The sequence below is a fragment of the Pimephales promelas genome, chromosome 4 (assembly GCF_988280905.1).
Source record: "Pimephales promelas chromosome 4, fPimPro1.hap1.1, whole genome shotgun sequence".
Taxonomy (NCBI): Eukaryota; Metazoa; Chordata; class Actinopteri; order Cypriniformes; family Leuciscidae; genus Pimephales; species Pimephales promelas.
The window spans coordinates 45,394,554-45,417,297 of record NC_142772.1 but is presented as its reverse complement, the minus strand read 5'-3'; the positions used below and the strand labels follow the sequence as shown (position 1 = coordinate 45,417,297).

At 35.0% G+C, this 22,744-nt stretch overlaps 1 protein-coding gene across 1 annotated transcript in view; it reads right to left on the bottom strand.

The window, feature by feature from the left end:
- Window positions 1-1,582: 1,582 nt before the first annotated feature.
- The window catches only part of sh2b3 (SH2B adaptor protein 3), a 52,709-nt gene continuing 31,547 nt past the window's right edge, over window positions 1,583-22,744 (bottom strand). Inside the window, exons 3-8 of the mRNA XM_039659603.2 lie at window positions 16,617-16,721; window positions 13,261-13,355; window positions 9,083-9,168; window positions 8,518-8,732; window positions 7,357-7,528; window positions 1,583-3,303 (exon numbers count right to left, since the gene is read on the bottom strand). Coding sequence (XP_039515537.2) covers window positions 2,963-3,303; window positions 7,357-7,528; window positions 8,518-8,732; window positions 9,083-9,168; window positions 13,261-13,355; window positions 16,617-16,721 — 1,014 coding nt within the window. The 3' untranslated portion in view covers window positions 1,583-2,962. The remainder of the gene's footprint in view (window positions 3,304-7,356; window positions 7,529-8,517; window positions 8,733-9,082; window positions 9,169-13,260; window positions 13,356-16,616; window positions 16,722-22,744) is intronic.

Here is a 22,744-nt window from a genome sequence, read left to right as displayed (position 1 = left end):
TACAAGATAATAATTCATGGAAAAAAAGTTTTTGCTCTGTTTTTCTGAAATAATGAGTTAATTATCTCAGAATTACAAGATAATTATTCATGGAAAAAAAGTTTTTGCTCTGTTTTTCTGAAATAATGAGTTAATTATCTCAGAATTACAAGATAATTATTCATGAAAAAAAGTTTTGCTCTGTTTTTCGGAATTAACAAGTAAATTCTCAGAATTACCCGATAATTATTCATGGAAAAAAAGATTTGCTCTGTTTTTCGGAATTGACGAGTTAATTATCTCAGAATTATGAGATAATAATTCATGGAAAAAAGGTTTTGCTCTGTTTTTCTGAAATAATGAGTTAATCATCTCAGAATTACGAGATCATTTTTCATGGAAAAAGTTTTTGCTCTGTTTTTCTGAATTAACAAGTTAATTATCTCAGAATTACAAGATCATTTCTCATGGCAATTTTTTTTTTGCTCTGTTTTTCAGAATTAATGGCTTGATTATCTCGAAAAACAGAGCAAAAACTTTTTTCCATGAAAAAATATCTAGTAATTCTGAGATAATTAACTCTTTAATTCAGAAAAACAGAGTAGATTTTTTTCTTCAAGTGAATGCAATACACTTCCGTAGGTATTTCTATAATTATGAGGACTTTCCATTGACTAATTTTATACTGTACAAATGGCATACTATATCCCATACTCCTAAACCTACACACCACAAAGAAGAAAAAAAAAACTTTCTGCAGTTTTTACATTAAAAAAAAATCACTTAGTAAGATTTTTCTCATGGGAACCAAAAAAAAAAAAAGCCTCACTAGTTCAAGAAATTACTGGTAGTACTATCCTTGTGGGATCATTTGGTCCTCACAACGTAGGGACAATCAGGTACACACACATGCACACACTCACACATATACATATGAAGAGTTCAGATGCAAAAGCCTCTAAGTGCCATTTGAAATTTTCTTCTAAAATGGTCATTTTTATCAAGCTTATATATTCAAGTTCAGTAATTTCACTTAAATGACAATTAATAGGTAATCCTCATTGCAATTTAAGTGAAATTACTGAACTTAAATATACAAGCTTGATAAAAATGATCATTCTAGAAGAAAATTTCAAATGGCACTTAGAGGCTTTTGCATCTGAACTCTTCATATGTATATATATATTAGGGCTGTGCAAAAGTTAATTGCGATTAATCGCATCCAAAATAAAAGTCTGTGTTTACATAATATATTTGTGTGTGCTGTATATAATTATTTTGTATATATAAATACCTATGCATGCATGTATATATTTAAGAATTATTTGCACTTAAATTCTGTATATATTTATAAATACATAATCTATATTATATAAATATAAATATTTTATATATTAATAACATATTTTCTTAAATATATACATGCATGTGTGTGTATTTATATATAAAAAATAATTATATACAGCACACACAAATATATTATGTAAACACAGACTTTTATTTTGGATGCGATTAATCACAATTAACTTTTGCACAGCCCTAATATATATATATATATATATCTTTTCTTTTGACTTAGGGGTGAAATATGAGATTTTCCAAATTATGTGTGAATGAGATATAAAGTGATTTGGGTATCTGCACTTGATACAGATTTGACTATCATGGTAGTGTTAAGCACAAAGAAAGACATTCACAACGATTTAAAGAGACAAAGGAGACACAGCTCCGAAGACGTTGAGCAATTTTTTTTTTCTAATGCATTTACTAAAAAACGACTTTTTCAATAGCTTAAAATCAACTATTTATGGCGTCAGATTTTTCTTAGCAGTTAATTTAGAAGTAATATTTCCACAGCTTATGAAGCCATGAAACACACGAGGGTTCAAATGTGTTAAAACAGATAGGAAAAAAAAAACAATTTACGCATAACAAAACGTATCGCCTATAATGCTGGATTGGTTTTGGTTAATTTTCCTCTTTGGTCGGTTAAATTGTAAACCTCTAGAATCCAGGATGACATGACTGACTGTGTTGAGAGACGTACTACATCTAGGCCTCGGCTATGCGACCGAAATATGGTCTTATGGTCTATATTATTTGGTCTTCTTATACACGAAACATAGAAACCTGTGTATTACTACAACTGAACATGAATTAAACAATCAGAGTGTGTGTGTGTGTGCAGCCAGACTAAACTTAAATTTGGATCTTTAAGACGTTCAACAGTCTCTACATCGGACATGTTTGGCATGTGGCAACACGACACAACTAAGTTGCTTATAATGAAGAGCTGTCTACACTGAAAGCATTTGAAGCGGACGGCCCCGTTTCTCCATCTCCAGCCACATCGAAAATGATGTGATTTTATTTCAAAATCAATAAATTGTATTCTGTTCATGTTTAAACAACATCTGACCGTTATATATCAAAGCCAGCTCGAGATGTCTCAGGTCTAATGTGCTAATTGTAATCATTTATTTAACCATATGCAGCATCTGCAATTGTAAGAATACCAACATATGGAAAACTAAGCATAATATTATCACACGCAAAATCAATTTTATGATTTTATGATTTATTGTCATTTTACCGCTCTCAAGCTTGCAGCTGATTGGTCTGTGAACGCTTCCAGTGTAGACTCAGACCTCAAGTTGTCGCAATGTCGGCCACTTCCAGTGTAGACGCAGACGTGTTTAGTTTGTGTTCAACTTACTGACTAGCCATCGTGAAACGTTCCCATTCCACGTTCTTCAACAAATGCTCTGTATCCCCATGAGCCGCTGCCTGCATCTACTTCCTACTTGAGTTATTCTACAATACACACAGATTTGATAGTGAAACATCTGTATAAGACATAAACAAGGCAGACAGCTGTGATGGTGAGGTGTCAGGGCTCTGGCGGTCTCGTTCAGACACATCGTTACCCCCGAGTCTCGCGGGAGCTAGATCTTCTTTTGTTCGCTTTTTCATCCCGTCCCTGTCAGAAGAACATGTACTGGTTGTCGATGGCTCTCTTGCGCCCCCTGTCCAGCGGCTCTAGTTCATAGTCTGAGTCCCGGTTGGGCAGGAGGGGCGGCAGTGGGTTAGGGTGGCGGAGCAGGTTTCTGCGGCCCACTGACTCGCTCCGGCGCAGGGGAACGGGAACGGGACGATTCGGAAGGGAAGGGGGCGTGCGGTGCGGGAGCTCGACTAGCGCTGAGGGGGGCGAACACGACTGGGCCATGTGAGGGCATGAATCCGGGCTACAGTGAGCCAGACTCGGCTCTGAGCTCCAGCGGGAGAAGGGCACCAACACCGGAGATCCCACAGCCGAACTCTGACCTAGAGAGATGGAGCAGACACAACACTTCATCAGCGCAACAGTTATTACAGTTTTCGGTTTAACTTTGAAATTAATTTTTTGGTATGTTTTAGCTTACCTCAAGGGCATCCAAGATGAAGGCGTCTGTTTACGCAGTAGACAATTTTGATATTTTTAGGTCAAACCGTTCTTGTCTGTTAGTCATATAATGGAGGTCTATGGTCACCACCTCAAAGAGCATGCACAGAGAAGTCGAAATTAAACATCATTTAATGACACGTAAATGTAAGTACACATTGATGGCCTAAGACACGAAACGAGCAGTTTGTGTGAGAAAACGAACTGTATTTATATTGTTTTTTACCTCGTTAACATAGCCACAAAGCGCCCGCGCCCTAAGGTCACTTGGACGTGGCTGTGGTTACAAGAGGTAAAAACGATATAAATACTGTTCGTTTTCTCACACAAACTGCTCGTTTCGTGTCTTAGGCCATCAATGTGTACTTACATTTACGAGTCATTAAATCATGTTTAATTTGGACTTCTCTGTGCATGCTCTTTGAGGTGGTGACCATAGACCTCCATTATATAACTAACAGACAAGAACGGTTTGACCTAAAAATATCAAAATTGAAACTACTCCGGAAACAAAGACACCTACGTCTTGGATGCCCTTGAGGTAAGATAAAACACATCAAAAATGTATTTTAAAGTGAAATGTCCCTTTAAAGGGATACTCCACCCAAAAATTGAAGAACGATTGGAACTTTGGCACCATTGACTTTCATAGTATTTTTTTTCTACTATGGAAGTCAATGGTGCCAAAGTTCCAATCGTTCTTCAAAATATCTTCCTTTGTGTTCAGCAGAAGAAAGAAACTCATACAGTTTTGCAACAACTTGAGGGTGAGTAACATTTTTGGGTGGAGTATCCCTTTAAAAGAAGGATGACGGTTTCATAAAGGTTTGATGAACACATAAATGAAGAACCACAAATCGCTCCATCTGCCTTTGATGATGAACACTACACTCAGAAGTACATTTTTATTTGTAAAATTCAGTTCACACCCTTTTGACCAATTACTTTCTATAAATTTTCTGACTTTTACAAATTTAAACAAAAAAAATGAGTAGATTCTAGAGCTGAATATCTCTAAATAACACATTTTTAAATATCACTTTTGTTAGGAAAAAACAACTTTTGAACGATAAAGTGATACTTTTATTTAGCGAGGATGCATTAGATTGATCAAAAGTGACGGTAAAGACATTTATAATTGTACAAAATATTTCTATTTCAAATCAAATATATACTTTTGAACTTTCTATTCAATTCATCAAAGAATCCTGAACAAATGTATATCAGTTTCTACAAAAATATAAAAGCACAGCACAAATCGGTTTAATCATTTTTAATAATGTTATGAAATCAGATTATTAGAATGATTTCTGAAGGATCGTGTGAAACTGAAGATTGGAGTAATGATGCTGAAAATTCAGTCAGTCTATTTGCAGGGTGTAATGTTGTAAATGTGAAGACGATGCCCTCTATGGGATACAGGGAGCAATGTATGGCTATTGAGGAATTATTTAATGTAAGATGTAAAATACACTAAGAAAGTGGTAAACACAATTGAAGCCTTTTAATAATTAAAAAAAAAAAAATCTTACCTATCTCAAGCTTTTGAATGGTAGAGTACACTACAGTTCTGCACATAAATAGATTTAGTTTTGACTTTTTTTTTAGAGCATTTTATTTCTTGGATTTAAAGGAGTAGTTCACTTAAAACAAAAATTTGCTGATAATTTACTCACCCCCATGTCATCCAAGATGTCCATGTCTTTCTTTCTTCAGTTAAAAAGAAATTAAGGGTTTTGATGAAAACATTCCAGGATTTTTCTCCATATAATGGACTTCAATGGGAACCAAACGGTTCAAGGTCCAAATGAGTGTTTCAGTGCAGCTTCAAAGGGCTTTAAACGACACCAGACGATGAATAAGGGTCTTATCTAGCGAAACGATCGCTCATTTTTTATTTATTTTTGAAATGACAGATCGTTTCGCTAGATCAGACCCTTATTCATCGTCTGGTGTCGTTTAAAGCCCTTTGAAGCTGCGCTGAAACTCTCATTTGGACCTTGAACTGTTTGGTCCCCATTGAAGTCCATTATATGGAGAAAAAAGCTGGAATGTTTTCATCAAAAACCTTTATTTCTTTTCGACTGAAGAAAGAAAGACATGGACATCTTGGATGACATGGGGGTGAGTAAATTATCAGCAAAAGTTTTTTTTTTTTTTTTAAAGTGAACTACTCCTTTAATAACCATAAAACTCTCCCTGTATCCCATAGAGGGCATCGTCTTCACATTTACAGAGTATAACAGTGAGAGTGTGTGTGCTTGAAGTCGACTCAAAAATAGAGCATGTCAGTAAATGTGTGTGATAAAACATGGTTTTAGGCTTTGTGTGTGTTTGTGCTTGACCACATTATTACAGCATGTGAGGATGGGACAGCAGGAAACAGAGGCTTAATGGCAGGTTAGTCTGTAGTCGTGATGATATGCATACGAGTGTATGGATGCGCGTGTGTGTGTTTGAGAGAGTGCATGTTTCCTTGTGTCAGGTCTCTCAGAACAACTAAAACCTTTCTAAACCACAAAGCACAAGAGGGAAACGCGATCAGAGACAAAAAAGAAATTGCATGCATGTTTTCAGCTGCCAGATCAATAACTGCTCTTTTATTTTATATTGTATTTTAACACTGCAATAAATATCGCCTTTGTTATTGACACTTAAACGATGTATGATTATGAAGATTATTTAAACATTTTTATTATGCTATTTAATGTGGTTTACACACATTACATTACACATAAGCCCAAAATTAATTTTCGCACAGCACCAAATATGTGAAAAAAACTGGCTTTGGTGAATAAATCAAACGTGTTTACTTGCCAGTTGGCCAATAACAATTACGATCAGATGGTTTACATCACGCTATAAAAATGACTCAGAAGTGATTCAAATCAAGTCGTCTACTAAGAAAACATCTGTTGCACTTTATTGCATGTGCAAAATGATGCTTAAGTGACTTTTTTCCCCATCCAGAACTCCATGTGGCGCCACTTATGTTATATTGCTTGCATTAAGCATTATTAATAGCATTCCTCCATGTTTCACAATGCTCATAATTTAACCCGGGGTTAAAAATTAATCCTGGGTTTTTTCACACTGTACATTCCCAAACCCTGGGTTAATGTCCTCATTTGCATATTTGCGTGCCATTGTTATTGATTGGAGGAGAGACGTGTGCGACCTGTTTATATAAAAGCACTAATATTATGCACTGCAATGGATCACTAAACCCACGCTTCGGATCATAGTACATTTTTGGAGTCACGGATTGGATAATTTTTTCGGATCAGCAAAAAAAAAAAAAAGGGGGGGGGGGTGTAACTTTGCTTTTCATTTATTACTTAAAGACCACTTTAAGTACATCGATACCACAGCAAAAAATTAATAATTTAACATTAAAGATAAAAGTCAGTAATAACATTTACACCACTTACAGGCATATATACATTATAATACAGTTACAGGAACAGAAATGTAATCGGTAAATTGTAAAATAACACTATAGAGTTCACTGTATAAATTAAATATAGATTAATCCTTGTTAAAGATGTGTTTTGTTGTTTAATTCACATTAAATGACAGTCAGCAGCACATTTCTATAGGATACTGTCACTTTAAGACATAATGGACGGATCAATAAACTGATACACATCTGATTTCATTCTCACCTAAGATCAACTGCGATCTGTTGTCCTCTAGCAGACATTACTAATGGACTATAAAGATAATCATCAATTTTACGTCGCCATTTAAAGGTTTCTGTGTGTTTCTGTGACGGTGCAAAGCACGAGAATATGAGGCATGTGATTGGCTGTCGGTTGTTAAGCATCTAGTAATGGCATTCTAACAGTGCATGGTTTCACACTACACAGCTTGAACCGGCTAAAAAGCTGTGCTATACTGTATATATTTCCATGTGTAAATACCTCTAGGCTCACCTGTGTGAGTGGGGTTTACCCGCACATAATTGGCCAACATAACGTCACATGCGGTGCCACACTCCAGTGGGATCGGACAGTTGCGGAAGTGATTCAGCATGTCCGTGACTGATGGGAAACGCAGATGCTGCACACGACACTGACCCCATTCGGTTAAAGATAGGCGTAAATGCTGCAAAGGAAGAAAAACAGTGGAAAATACATTATAAATACTGACATAAACATAGAAAATGTTATTTTAATCATTTTAAAATGCTTACATTAAAATTATGTATTTATACTGAAGTGAATATAATTGTTTCAATATTATATGAATTTAATGCATTTAAATTTAAGTACATGTAATTATTTTAATTAATAAAATATTAAATGCACTTAAATAGAAAAGACATTTATTTTGCGTTTTTATTTAAAATTTGTGTAAAATGTCTAATAATAATAAAACAGAGATGCACTTCATTGTGGGATAAAGTTTTATAAATTAAATTGAAAATATAAATTAAATAAAAGAAATTCTGGCTTTTCTGAGTCTGTGTGTGTTTCACAAAACAGTATAATGTTCAGTAAAAAAAAAAAAAAAAAGATTAATAATTGTTTAATGCTTTTAAAACGCTCAATAATAATAAGCCCTGATATTATTTGCTTTTGCCTTTAAAATAAAAAAATAAAAAAATCTTAAATACAATATATAAAATAATAACAATTAGGGCTGGGAAACGATTCATTGCGATTAATCGTATCCAAAATAAAAGTTTGTGTTTACATAATATATGTGCGTGTGTAGTTATATAATTATTTTGTACATAGAAATACACACAAATGCATGTATATATATTGAACAAATATTTGCATGTATATACTGTATATATATATATATTTATATTAAATATAAATATTAATATTTTATATATTAACAACCATTTTTTTTTTATATATACAAGCATGTGTGTGAATTTTTATATACAAAATAATTATACACATTACACACACATATATATTATTGTAAACACAAACTTTTATTTTGGATGCCATTAATCATTGCCCAGCCCTAATAACAATACTTTAAAACACAAAATTGAGCAATACCCATTTAGTCACTGATATACTGAAGATCCCTAATGAAAATAATATTCATGATAATGGTGATGTTGAGTTCATTACCTTTGCTCTGCCCTGGTAGTTAAACGTGAGGACATAGTCTCCTCTCCGTGTCTCGCTCTGTCTCACCAGGAAGTTCCCATGACCGCTGACCCCGGCGTGCTGTACAAGGTAGGCAGCCCGCACACGTGATATGGGCCCATGGAACCATGGGTAAGAGGACAGGAAGTGATCCGTTTTGTTGTAGGCGTGCTCTGTGAGCCCAAATCCCAGAGAGCCTGTGGAGGCACACAGTGAGACATCTGAATATGACTCGCATCTCATTTTCTACCTAAAGCAAGCCGTCGATTATCATGCAAAATAGTTTCATCTCAAATGTTATGTCTTTGAGATCAATGTTATGTCTTTTGATGTTATGTCTTTTAATCACATCTTTCAACTGATATGTATAACTAAAACATTACATGAACAATAAACATTGTTCACGCCAGTTATTAAGATCTGTTTCAATCGAGTTGACAACAAATGCTTTTGAAGCTGTTAAGAGTACTTGCATTAATATAAATAAGAGGGAAAAACAGAAGACAGGAAGAGAGAACGTGTATGTGTGTGTGTGTACGTGACTCACCCTGGCCGCTGGGCTCTGTGCTCCCTCTGCGAACTGCATTCAGCGAGTCACTAACAGGAAACGGTTCTCCATCCACACTCTCTGACCTGGAATCACACACACACACACACTCATAAACATCTATGAAGTTCTTTAATCGCATGATGAAGAGGTCCCACAATGTCCCACAGTCACATCACATATGCAAAGGTCCGTCCACATTGTTTGATGACTTGATGACTGTTGCGCCAAAGCTCTGGAACAGTTTACCTTGAACCATCAGGACCTCTCCATCTTTGGTTGCTTTTAAATCCAGTTTAAAAACCTATTTTTACTCTCTTGCGTTCGAATAAGGTCATGTATTTATTTTTAAATTAGTCGGTTGTATACGTTGATGCACCAAATGTTTTGCTACTTGATTTTATCTCTTTTTTATTTTATTTCTTTTATTTGATTGAATTATTTTATTGTACTGGAAAGCACTTTGGATCAACTACGGTTGTGTTAAACTTGTGCTCTATAAATAAAGTTTGACTTGACTTGACTAAAAAAGCGAAACTTTCTAAAACAAACGCACCGGGTCACATAAAATATTTAGAAATTTTTTTTTTTATTTGAATTTTTTTGCGATCCATAAGAGGCCCTAAAACACTTACTACACTTTTGTCGCACGTATTAAATGTGCTTAAATAGAAAGTTATTTGCATTTTTAATTAAATTTTGGGTAAAATTTCGATAAAATAATCAAAACAGTTTTGTATACATATATATATATAAATATAAATATAAAACATGTTAAATATATGAAGAGATCAGATGCAAAAGCCTCTAAGTGCCATTTAAAATTTTCTTCTAGAATGATCATTTTTATCAAGCTTGTATATTTAAGTTCAGTGATTTCACTTAAATGGCAATGATAATTACCTATTAATTGTTATTTAAGTGAAATTACTGAACTTAAATATACAAGTTTGATAAAAATCATCATTAAAGAAGAAAATTTCAAATGGCATTTAGAGGCTTTTGCATCTGAACTCTTCATATATATAGGGCCTCCTTTTGTGGCCAATAGAGCCTCAGTTTGTCTTGGGAATGACCGCTTTAAGCCCTTCACAGTGACCAGAGGGATTCTGAGCCATTCCTCTTCCAGAATAGCGGTCAGTCATATTTACTGACAAAATGGCTCACAAATCTTGAGATCTGGTGACTGTGGAGGAAAGACAGTGAACATGAACCCATCAGAGAAAAATACATGTTTAAGCCCAAGATTTGCACTGTTGGCACCAATGAAACCGACATTCGGCACGAGTGACCAAACGTTTGGCTATAGCATCCCAACCATGAATATGGACTCTGTGGAGTGGAGCAGCTGTGGTTTTTTGGATACACTCCGGGTTAGTAACGGGACATCCCTTTTAGACAGGACAGCTTTGGTTGCGGTTCTCCTATGTGGAGATATCGATACTAGAGCTCGCGATACACCACAAAGACTCTCTGTCCTGGTCACAGATGAGCCAGCGAGACGAGCACGGTCCTCTTCTGAACTCTAATATATTTCCCATTATGTTGAAAATTGAAAACATAACATCTTTGAAATTCATTTTTGGTATGTTTTAGCTTACCTCAAGGGCATCCAAGATGTAGGTGTCTTTGTTTCCGCAGTAGTTTCAATTTTGATATTTTTAGGTCAAACCGTTCTTGTCTGTCAGTCATGTAATGCAGGTCTATGGGGTAGTGTGAAGATCTAAATATCAAAATAGTCGTCCATTGCGATTTCCTGTATATCTAAATATGTTTAGAACTTCCGAAATCTATGTGTAAACAATGAGTGACGTACACACGAGAGAGATCACTTCCGAAGCGCCCGTGCCTTTAGATCACTTGGACGTGGCTGTGTTTACAAGAGGTAAAAACGATATAAACACTGTTCGTTTTCTCACACAAACCGCTCGTTTCGTGTCTTAGGCCATCAATGTGTACTTACATTTACGAGTCATTAAATCATGTTTAATTTGGACTTCTCTGTGCATGCTCTTTGAGGTGGTGACCATAGACCTCCATTATATGACTGACAGAAAATATGAAAATTGAAAATACTGGGGAAACAAAGACACCTACATCTTGGTTTCCCTTGAGGTAAGCTAAAACATACCAAAAATTAATTTCAAAGTGAACTATCCCTTTAACCCCTAGTTGCTCCAGAGGTGTGCGACCTCTGACATATATAGCAATTGTAAGTCCCTTTGGATAAAAGCGTCAGCTAAATGAATAAGTAATGTAAATGTTAATCCTCACACTCTACTCTTACTGATATAATGTATAATCAGTGATGATTGGCCACCAGGCCGCGCAAATACATATACGTGAAACCTTCTGTACACTGGCAAGTGTTTCAGTTTCATTGTCTAGCCCCTGTGTGTGTGTCAGACTGAAAAACAAACGTCGCTTTAAAACCAGGGACGAAATGAAGGAAAGAACAGAGGAAGAGAGCAGAAGCAAGACTCAGGGAGGGGCGTTTGGGGAAGTTGCGGGAGAGAGCGGCACAAAAGCTTTTGGTTCGAGTCAGGAAATGTGTCTTGTAATTCTTGGACAAGCAAAAAAAAAAGGGTAAAGGTAGAAAAAAAACATCAGAAAAATCAAACAAGGCAAAGAAAACGAGAAAGCAGGGGGGCATGGAGAGAAAGGAGGCCGTGAGATGTGCTGAGTCGAGTTCTTGAGATTCTTAGTAATCAGAATAACAGGAAGACCTCACTCTCTCTCTCTTCCTAAAACTCACATTGATATATTCACACAGGCTTGAGTTCTCAGTACCCTCACACCAATAAAAGGAAATGAAACATTTGTGCACACACACAAACACACCTTCCATGACAGACATACACACAGATGGAATATACGGACATGTCTGCAAGTAAACAAACAGTCTGATATCTATATTAAGATATTTTTTTTCTACAACGCATGAGAAACTAAACTCTGTGGATTTCTCTTTGAGTCTTGTTCAAATAGAGCTGTTTGTAACACTTTGTGTGAGTGTGTGCAGTTCTGGTAAATGTTGTAGGGACAAAATGTCCCCATAAAGATGGCAAAATCCTTGGGTACATTATTGGTCCCCATGAGGAAAGCAGCTTATAAATCATACTAAATGATGTTTTTAGTAAAAATGCAGAAGGTTTTCTGTTATGGGTAGGTTTAGGGAATAGAATATATAGTTTTTACGGCATTAAAACCATACCGTAAGAACTATAACATAGTTAAAACAAAATCATAATGCCTATGGAATGTCCCCATAAACATGAAAAATTTGTATGCATGAGTGTGTGCGTGTATGTGTTCATGTTTTTCCATCCCGGTTCATCAAAATGAACAAATCTTTTTCTGAGTCAATTCGTTCATTTCGTTCATTAAATGGAGCATTAATGCATTAATGTTCGAACAGGAGAGTCACGAACGCACATCGCAGAACAGAGCAAGGCGAGCATTTGAGCTTATAAAACTTAAACTTTGTTACTTATTTATTAAATGACTGATCGTTTCACTAGATAAGATCCTTATTCATCGTCTGATGTCGTTTAAAGCCCTTTGAAGCTGTGCTGAAACTCTCATTTGGACCTTGAACCGTTTGTTTCCCATTGAAGTCCACTATATGGAGAAAATCCCGGGATGTTTTCATTAAAATCCTTAATTTCTTTTCGACTGAAGAAAGAATGACTTGGATATCTTGGATGACATGGGGGTGAGTAAATTATCAGCAAAAGTTTTTTCAAAAGTGAACTACTCCTTTAAACCTGAATGCACACAGACTCATGGGGACTCGTGTCACTGTGGGGACCTAATATAAATTGAGGTCCCAATAGGGTAAACACGCAAATAAATCAAACACAATTATAATTTTTTGTGTAATAAATGTAAAAATGTGTTTTTTACACATTTACACATTTTTGTGTTATAAATGTAAAAATGCAGAATGTTTCCTATATTGGCTAGGTTTAGGGAAGGGGACAGAATATACAGTTTGTACAGTCTAAACCCCATTACGTCTATGGAGAGTCCTCAAAACCAGACGTGTATGTGTGTGTGTATGTGTATGTAAGAGGAAGTGAGTGGGTTTTCTCAGTAGGGGAATGTCAGGAACTTTTGCAGATGTCTGGAATCTTCAGAAGTAAGTTTAGTTGAAATGCAGAAAGCGCTGCTCTCACCTGCTGGTGATACACTCTCTGAGCTCTGTGGTCCAGGAGCTCACCTGCTGCTCATTATCCGCCTCAAATATAAAACTACGTGGATGGCCAGTAACCTGAGCAGAAAGAGAGAGAAAATGGAGAGAAGACAAGAAGAAAAAAGATTTAGAAATGAACTTGGCTGATATTTTTGTGATATTCAGCATCAGTTAATGAACCATAGTCGAGTTGTGTAAGCTTTGCCAAAGATTAAAGGCATGCCCTGTTTTGCGATATTTTTTTATATTGAATTTGAAGTGAGATTTGAAAAAATAACTAATTCGCTACAATAATACTAATAATCATATGGGTAACACTTTACTTGAATGGGTGTGCATAAGACTAACAAGACACTTTCATAATCATGACATGACATGTCTTGAATATGAAGTAGGGTTTATGCATGTTTATGACAACTGTGTTTCGCTCAATAATGACAATTAGAATGCAAATATGACATTAAGATGTCTTTGTGATGACACCTTGACATAAACCAATACATCATAACCTGTCAGTGTCTTGACATTACTAAGACAACACAACCGGTCATAAACATGACATAGCAGATGAATTATTAAACTTATGAAACCACCTAGCTTTATTGGTTAACATTACATTAAACTGTCAGGTGGTTGGTTTTGACATTGGCTGTCATGAAGCCATTATAACTTTTTAAAGACAAATTCAATTGGTCAAATTTAAATTCATTTTAATGACAAATTCAAATTCATTTGGCATTTGTTTATGTCAAGATTTCAAACAAAGACATCTTAAACAATGTCATATTTGCATTCAAAATGTCATTATTGAGCGAAAGACTTATGTATAAATAAACATGCATAAACCTTACTTCATATTCAAGACATGTCATGTCATGATAATGAAGGTGTCATATTAGTTACCCTTCAAGTAAAGTGTTACCATTTAGATTTTGATTTACTTATATATATATATATATATATATATATATATATGAAGAGTTCAGATGCAATAGCCTCTAAATGCCATTTTAAATTTTCTTCTTTAATGATGATTTTTATCAAACTTGTATATTTATGTTCAGTAATTTCACTTAAATGGCAATGATAATTACCTATTAATTGTTATTTAAGTGAAATTACTGAACTTAAATATACAAGCTTGATCAAAATCATCATTAAAGATGAAAATTTCAAATGGCATTTAGAGGCTTTTGCATCTGAACTCTTCATATATATATATATATATATATATATATATATATATATATATATATAAACAAATACAAATAAATAAATAAATATATTTTAAAAAAAATCTAATTTAATAACTGGTAGAAAATGGTAACAAGCTAGTCACATATATAAATAAATAAATCTTCACAATTTTCACCATTTTAATTACTTTTATTTAAATGTATAACAACTACTTTGAATAGTTTTAGATAATAGCATGTCACACCACAGAGCGCTGCCATCAACTCCTCATCTGCTTTATATCGGCTGTCAGCCGCCTCGCTCTCTAGATATCAGCATAGATAGACCAAAGGAAAACCCATTTTGGTCGACGACCACTAATCATGACGACTTCAGCAAAAATCAAAAACTAAAAATCAAAGACTGAGCTCTCCTTTCCAGCTCTGAAACGATGAGACTCCCAAGAGGTAGCATTAACCTGAGACCGATTAAAACAGGTCGATGTTTTTTCACTTGGGACAACAAATAGAAATTGGATTCGCAAAAAGACTTTTCGGTTTGTGAAAATTTTATAATACAGTATATTACTGTGAAAATACTGTATGTGCACGTTTATAAACCCGTTCTAATATCAGGTATAATGTATCTACAAAAACATTATGTGACCACACATTTTCAAATATCAAATACAGTGGGTTTTGCAATTTTCAAATGTATTTTTTTTATTGTAAAACATAATGACCATGTTTCTCTGTCATGATTTGATTTGTTCAAAGAAGCATCCTGAGCTTCTAAGAAAGATAATCTGGCCGTCTGTACAAAAAGTCATCTGATCAATAATAGTCATTTACTTACATTTGATTAGTCACCTAGAAACAGCATAATCTGAAATATTTCATATTCATTCATAATAATAAAGTTTCAGTGTTTTAAAAAAACAGGAAAGTCCTATAAACTTGTGGATTTCCCCAAATTTCAATAAGGTGTTTAAACTGTATATATTCCATAATTATATATCAATTTAAATTTAAATTTTCACTAAAAAAATTTTGAAAACAGGATGTGCACTATGACGATCCGGCCAAAGTTGATCATCTAAAAATGGTCTAATACCACCCAAATGTACAGAAGCCCTGAACCACAACGTAAAAAATAAAAAATAAATAAATCTAGCATTTCGAGATTAAAGTAGAAAAATTTCGAGATTAGAGTCGAATCATTACAAATTAAAGTCGAAACGGTTACTGTTCTCAACCCAGATAGTGTTGCCTAGACAAGCACGAAAACACCTCAAAAACACTGTCACTAGCAACTGTATAGAATTTGTTGAAAGCCCAGATAAAAGTAAAAAGCTACTATTTTGTATTGATCCATTAATCTCGAAACATTTCGACTTTTTTAATCTCGAAACGTTTCGACTTTTTTAATCTCGCAACGTTTCGACTTTAATCTCGAAATGTTTCGACTTTAATCTCGCATCATTTCGACTTTAATCTCGCAACGTTTCGCAACGTTTCAACTTTAATCTCGCAACGTTTCGACTTTTTTAATCTCGCAACGTTTCGACTTTTTTAATCTCGCAACGTTTCGACTTTTTTAATCTCAAAACGTTTCGACTTTAATCTCGAAATGTTTTGACTTTAATCTCGAAACGTTTCGACTTTTTTAATCTCGAAACGTTTCGACTTTTTTAATCTCGAAACGTTTCGACTTTTTTAATCTCGAAACGTTTCGACTTTTTTAATCTCAAAACGTTTCGACTTTTTTAATCTCGAAACGTTTCGACTTTTTTAATCTCGAAACGTTTCGACTTTTTTAATCTCGAAACGTTTCGACTTTTTTAATCTCGAAACGTTTCGACTTTTTTAATCTCGAAACGTTTCGACTTTTTTAATCTCGAAACGTTTCGACTTTAATCTCGCAACCTTTCGACTTTAATCTCGATACATTTCAACTTTAATCTCGAAACGTTTAGACTTTAATCTCGAAACATTTCGACTTTAATCTCGAAACATTTCGACTTTAATCTCGAAACATTTCGACTTTAATCTCGAAACATTTCGACTTTTTTATGTTGCAGTTCAGGGCTTCCGTGTAAATGAATCGGCCTTGTCAATTTATCATTTTTTTCAATGAAATGAACCAGTGTGTGTCTTCGTTCACCTTTAAGACAAATGTGTTCATATTGTCTGGCATCTCTAGGCGATTACAGCGTCGAATCTCTCTGATGTTCGAACAGTGTACGGTAAGCTTTGGCGTTTTGTAGTCCTGAAACACAAACAAAGCAACAAAACTTCTTTATATAATCACATAACAATTACATCACGTCTTTAGAAACGTTTACAAGTTCCAAAATCTCCGTTACTGTTTATATTGTGCCTGTATAATGTCTTTATACTTTAAATGTTGTACAGTAGCTTGAATTGATCACTTCTGCTTACATTATTCTCATGTGTGAGTTGCTCATAAAAATGTCTGCTATATGAATAAAAGTAAATGTAAGATTTTACACCGAGCAATAAACTGTGATTTGGACTCTCATACTGAAACAAAACCCAACAATTTTCTTTACAGATAAATAAAATACCACTCAAAAAGTTTGGAAATTAATGTTTTATCATCATTTGTGCCAGTGCATGACACACTTCATGAATGTCGTCCGGTGTGTGTTTGAGCAGAAAGAGAGGGAAACAAGAGGGGGACGATGTTCTTGTTCTACTGGGATTAGCTAAGAATGTTCATCTGGAAATTAAGAGAGAATAGAGCTACGACCCGTGATCTGAAACCTTCGACCTACGCCTACACACACACACACACACTAAATCTCCTTGGGAAAAAATGAGAGCGGATTCCGGGAAGTTGCGAGAGCTGCAAATGAATCCGGACGCTTTGAGCTGCAGGAATTTCCAGCATGTATCCCGTCAGTTCTGACACACCAGATTGACAATTTAGCTCTTTCTCTCTCAAACAAAATCTGTCATTTTGAGTGAGTCAGGCTAAATCACGGCTTAAAATAGCTTCACACGCTCTGGCTTGTGCCAAAGCAACGGTGCCGTAATACTACAAGCCTTCCTCTTTGAGTCGCAGTCAACCCTCACACAGAGAGGAGAGGAGAAAACACCACTGACTCATTCACATGCACACACTTCTGCTCTCATTCCAGGAGAACAAGCAGTTATTGAAGTATTCAACACCACACACACAAACCGTAAAAGCAGATGACTTGTTTCTCTTCTCCAATTTTGTTCGCCAAGGCAAATGCATGAAAGCTGCGAAACTTACAGAGCAGATTTCCACAAAAGCAATTCTATAATATATTTCACGAACCACAGACCAATCTCTCTGTCAACTAAGATTTATTACAAATTGATTGAAATGAACTGTTAAACTGTCCACCCAGATAGCAAACTGACATTGAATCGACGTGGAAATATGACATCGAAACAATGTTGATCTGACATTGTTTTGCTCATCGAATTAACGTTGAACCAACGTCAGACGCGTCATTCTTTCAAAACTAACGGAAAATCAACTTGAAATCAACGCGTTGTTTCAACGTTATGAAAGCAAACCAATTTTCGATTTCATTTAGCTTTGAAGAATGCCGCGTCTGACGTTGGTTCAACGTTAATTCGATGAGCAAATCAACGTTGTTTCAATGTCATGAGAGACGTTGTTTCCACGTTGATTCAATGTCAGTTTGCTGTCTGGGCATGTTTCTTGTTCAATTTCAGGTTCTCCATTATGAACATCAACACATTGCACAATAACTTGTTTGCAGTTTGTATGTTGTCTGCGTATACATATGTTTAATAAAACTCCAAGAAAAGTGAGATTTATGGGGAAAAAAACACTGGCAGATGACACTGACAACCACTAAAAACCGGTGGTGATGAGACATACGCGCATACTACAGTAAGGAAACTTACTGTTAAATAATGAACAGGTTTTTGCAGTCACATTTTTACAGTATTTTACCATTAAAGTCACAAATATAGCTACAAATAAACGATTTAAACTAATAGTATACAGTCGTAAACAAACGTTTAGTGAAATTAATATAGTATACATATCGTTATGAAGTAACAAACTAGCATGCTAGTTTATGCTATGCTAGTTTTCGCAGCTATGCTGCAACGTGCAAAAGATGATTAAAACTAGTATACATACCATTATGAAAAAAGATTAAACCTAGCAAACATACCTTAAAAAAGATGCTTAAAACTAATATATTTGCAAAGAAAAGATGAATGAATATAGTTTAAACTAGTATGTATAACATGACACTAATAAACATACCAACAAAAGATGATTAAAAAAAAACTAGTATAATACAAACAAAAGATTATTTAAACTAGTATAGACTACTAGTGGTACAGGTTTACAAAAAACTAGTATACATATGATTACAAACAAAAGATGGCTCAAATTACTGTAGTATAAATGAGTTACACTAGACACGATGTACACCAGTATATGCAGTAAGTCATAAACCAGAAGCATCATGAGTTAGCTTTAGCATAAAGATCAAAAATGATTTAAATATAATCAATTAATCATATTTAGAGAGAAAATCATTTTATTTTAAGTGCACTTCGAACATTTAGTGGCTGGAGCAAATGTGACGCACATTAAAAACAGTTAAATAAAGGTTTTAATCACATTCATTCAAATCCCTTCAATAGTTTTTGAGCCAGATTTAAAATTGCAATCATACATTGTGGAGTATATAACATGAGTAACTACACTTTCAAACCCAGTTGTGAAATGACTTCAGGAACTGCTCTCTAGTCTTAACTAAATACTGCCGAGTGTGACAAATCATGACGGCTCTTAAACCAAAGAGCGAAAAACGGAGAAATTCGCATTAGCTGGATTTCTATGACCATATTTGGCCCCTGTTTCTGTTTGTCAGAGGCTGGAATATTAACCCTCGCGCCACACAATACAAACATTTTGCTAGGCTGTGTGTAATGCTGTTTATCTGTTTTCTGACACGACTCTGTAGTGCATTTCCTCCGGACAACTTGAGTTTCAATGTAAGCAGGACACATGAGATTGTTCACTTGATCCATTTAAAATCCTGTTTTTGTATATTGAGTTAGGATTTCATGGTACAACCTCACATTAAAAAGTTTCATTTCAAGTCACAGATGTTCTCTGGTGTTACCGCATTAAACACTGTTTAATTGTGCACGCGTTTGTGTACGAGTGCCATTTAAAATGCCACAACAAACAGCCATGCCATTCATCTGAATAACTTCACTTCCTAATTGTTACTTTTGCTTTTAGTCACATTCTCAGAACAACCTTTCAAAATTAATCACATAATGAAATTAGAAATAACAAATCGCATGGACTCCACAAACAACAGAAAATAATGAGACTAGGAATCAATTCATATTAAACAATATTACTGACCCGACTGTGCTGACGCTGTTGTACGAGAACTGAACAACTGGATGATGACAATATTTTGCAGAACTGCTTTATAGATGAAATTAAGTCATTTAATAATTCGAGCGGAACTGAATCAAACATCAGCCCAAATGCATTATTTCCCTGTTATCACTGTAAAGCTGCTTTGAAACAATCTGTATTGTATAAAGCACTATATAAATAAAGGTGATTTGACATTAGGAAGAGATGTCTTAGTGATGTTCTGCTGTGATCCAGAGGTGGCCTTTCAGCAATTCAGCGAAAACAGTCAGAGGCCGAAAAAGTCAGACAAAAACATTGTATGCAATGCGACTTGGTTACATTTAAAGGTGCATTGCACAAGTCTCTGAGTTTTTGCAGAACTACGCCCCCTCTGGCGACAAGCGGAACTGCAACCAGAGGTTTGCACCCTCATGGAGCTGCTCATAACCAAAGGAGCATCAGCCGCACAGATCTATTGCTACAGTCATAATGTCTTCAGAGATAATACAATTATAAATCTGCAAGTCATTTTAAATATATGAAAGGAAAGGCATTTGAGTAAATTACACACTTATGTGTGTGAGGGGAAAACAGGGGTAGTAGAAAACTTTGTTTTTTATTTCCATCTATCGCCATGTTGAACTGTTTTATGTGTTTACTGGTATTATTATGGAAACACGTTCATGAACAAGTTATTACTTTGTATAGGACCCGTTTGAGCCCTAGAGCCGACCGGAGATCTCTCCGTTTGTTGAAAGCCTTCCCGATGTTGACTCTCGTCTTATTCCGACGCCTGGCACTAGACTTTCTTTGTCTTACATGGAGTTCGCATTGGGGTTTGGAACGAACTACAAGCCGGTCTCTTTGAATCCATCTTCTACTTTTGTTTTGTCGGAAGTTTTGTCGCTCGAGTTGTCTTCGCTGATACGGAGAATACACAAACCTGCCACACATAGCCAGGCGAGCGCGAACGCGCATGACGTCACGCCCAGTCTCAAACTCCGTCCCGAATCCCTCTTATTTATTTTACTGTACAGGATTATAGAGGCAATTGCAGTGATCTGAGAAGGGCTCATTCAGCCCATCAGGCAACTGTTTAAGCATGTATGGGTTAGAAAAACGGGTATTTTTAACATGAAATGAAAACAAAAATATATGTTTAAAAAAAATAGAACACTACAACATTACAATATAAACTTTCTGATTGCAGCTCTAACAAATTTACCCTTATCTAGCATAGTGTTGTCAAAAGTAGCGGTACTTACATTTAAAAAAATGTGACTATACCAGCATTTCCCCACTAGCATTTTGAGCACTGTTGACCATTGCGTTCACAAGCTCAACATATGTCAGTGATTGGCTACAATAGGGGCTTTCACACCAGAGGAACCTTTTCATAGTTCCCAGAAGTATTGGTGCAAGTACCCGTTTTTTGTTCGAGGAACTAGGAACGATTTTAGTTCTAGGAACTCCTTTTGGAGGAACTAATTTAGTTTCTACTTCAAACTCAGTCTAAACCAGCACTATAGGAACTACCAGTGACGTTAGTGTTCGGTGATTGGCCGAACGCACGAAAAAAAATGTTTTTCCTTATCATTTTTTACTATAGTTTAGGCCTTTTATAGTTTAACTTAAAAGTTAAACTATCCACAAGTTTCCGAGGGGCGCTCCTGTAAAAAATAAAGTGGGTGAAGGCGGCGGAAGTAGCATTCCAATGGTGTTTTGTGTGTTAGTTAGCGAAGAGGCTAGCTGTTTTTCGGAGAATTATTTTACTATTTAAAGACGCAAATCTTTATGAGAGATGTCGTTACGGAGCTCAAGGACAACATGTGCTGTTCGCGGTTGTATGTATAACCGGACTAAACTAATTCAGTGGCTTAAACGTGATTGTTTTGAACATAAGCTGAAAATGAAATCAGAGTGATCCTGCCAACGACTGTAGTTTCCATCACCTCCCAAAAGACGACGAATCTTCCTGTGTACATTTGTTTAAATTCTTAATATTCTATAAACTCTATCAGCATGTGATTGACTGTTCGCTACTGATGTTACACCTAAACTCAGGATCAAAGCCTGTGTTGACAGAATACCAAATGTGCCAGTTAATGTATTCAAGCAGCACATTCATTTATAATTTTGAATAAACTCCAAAGCACAATGACTAAGTGTGTATTTTTTATTTTAATTGTTTGTCAGCTCGCACAACTGTCTGTCACCATGCCTTGATGTGTATTGATTATTAATAATGTTATTATAATACTCCCAATCAACTACTGTGGAGGGTAAAGGTACTGTTATTTAACCCTATTGAATTTCGTTGAGGTTGTGTTCCCACATCGTTAGCTAGTTTGGATCGCTATAACTTGAATGACTGTCAACTGTTGAATGAACGAGTGTCAAGCATGTCAAGTAGCGCTTTGTTTACTTCAAACCGGAAGTCGCGCCCACTTTTGACGCAAGGCCTCATGGGGCGTAGGAAACTTGTGGATAAAAGGCCTAAACTACAGTAAAAAATTATTTTATCATTTTTTACTATAATTTAGGCCTTTTAGAGTTTACTATAAAAGGCCTAAACTATAGTAAAAAATGATATGTAAAAAATTTACAAACTTAATAGTTTATTAAGAAAAAGTATAAGAAGTTAGAACTTTTTTTAATAACAAAATTCATATATATAAATATATATATATATATAAATATATAAAAGTTAAACAATAAAAGGCCTAAACTATAGTAAAAAATGATATGTAAAAAATTGACAAACTTAATAGTTTATTAAGAAAAAGTATAAGAAGTTAGAACTTTTTTTAATAAAAAAATTCATATATATAAATATATATATATAAATATATAAAAGTTAAACTATAAAA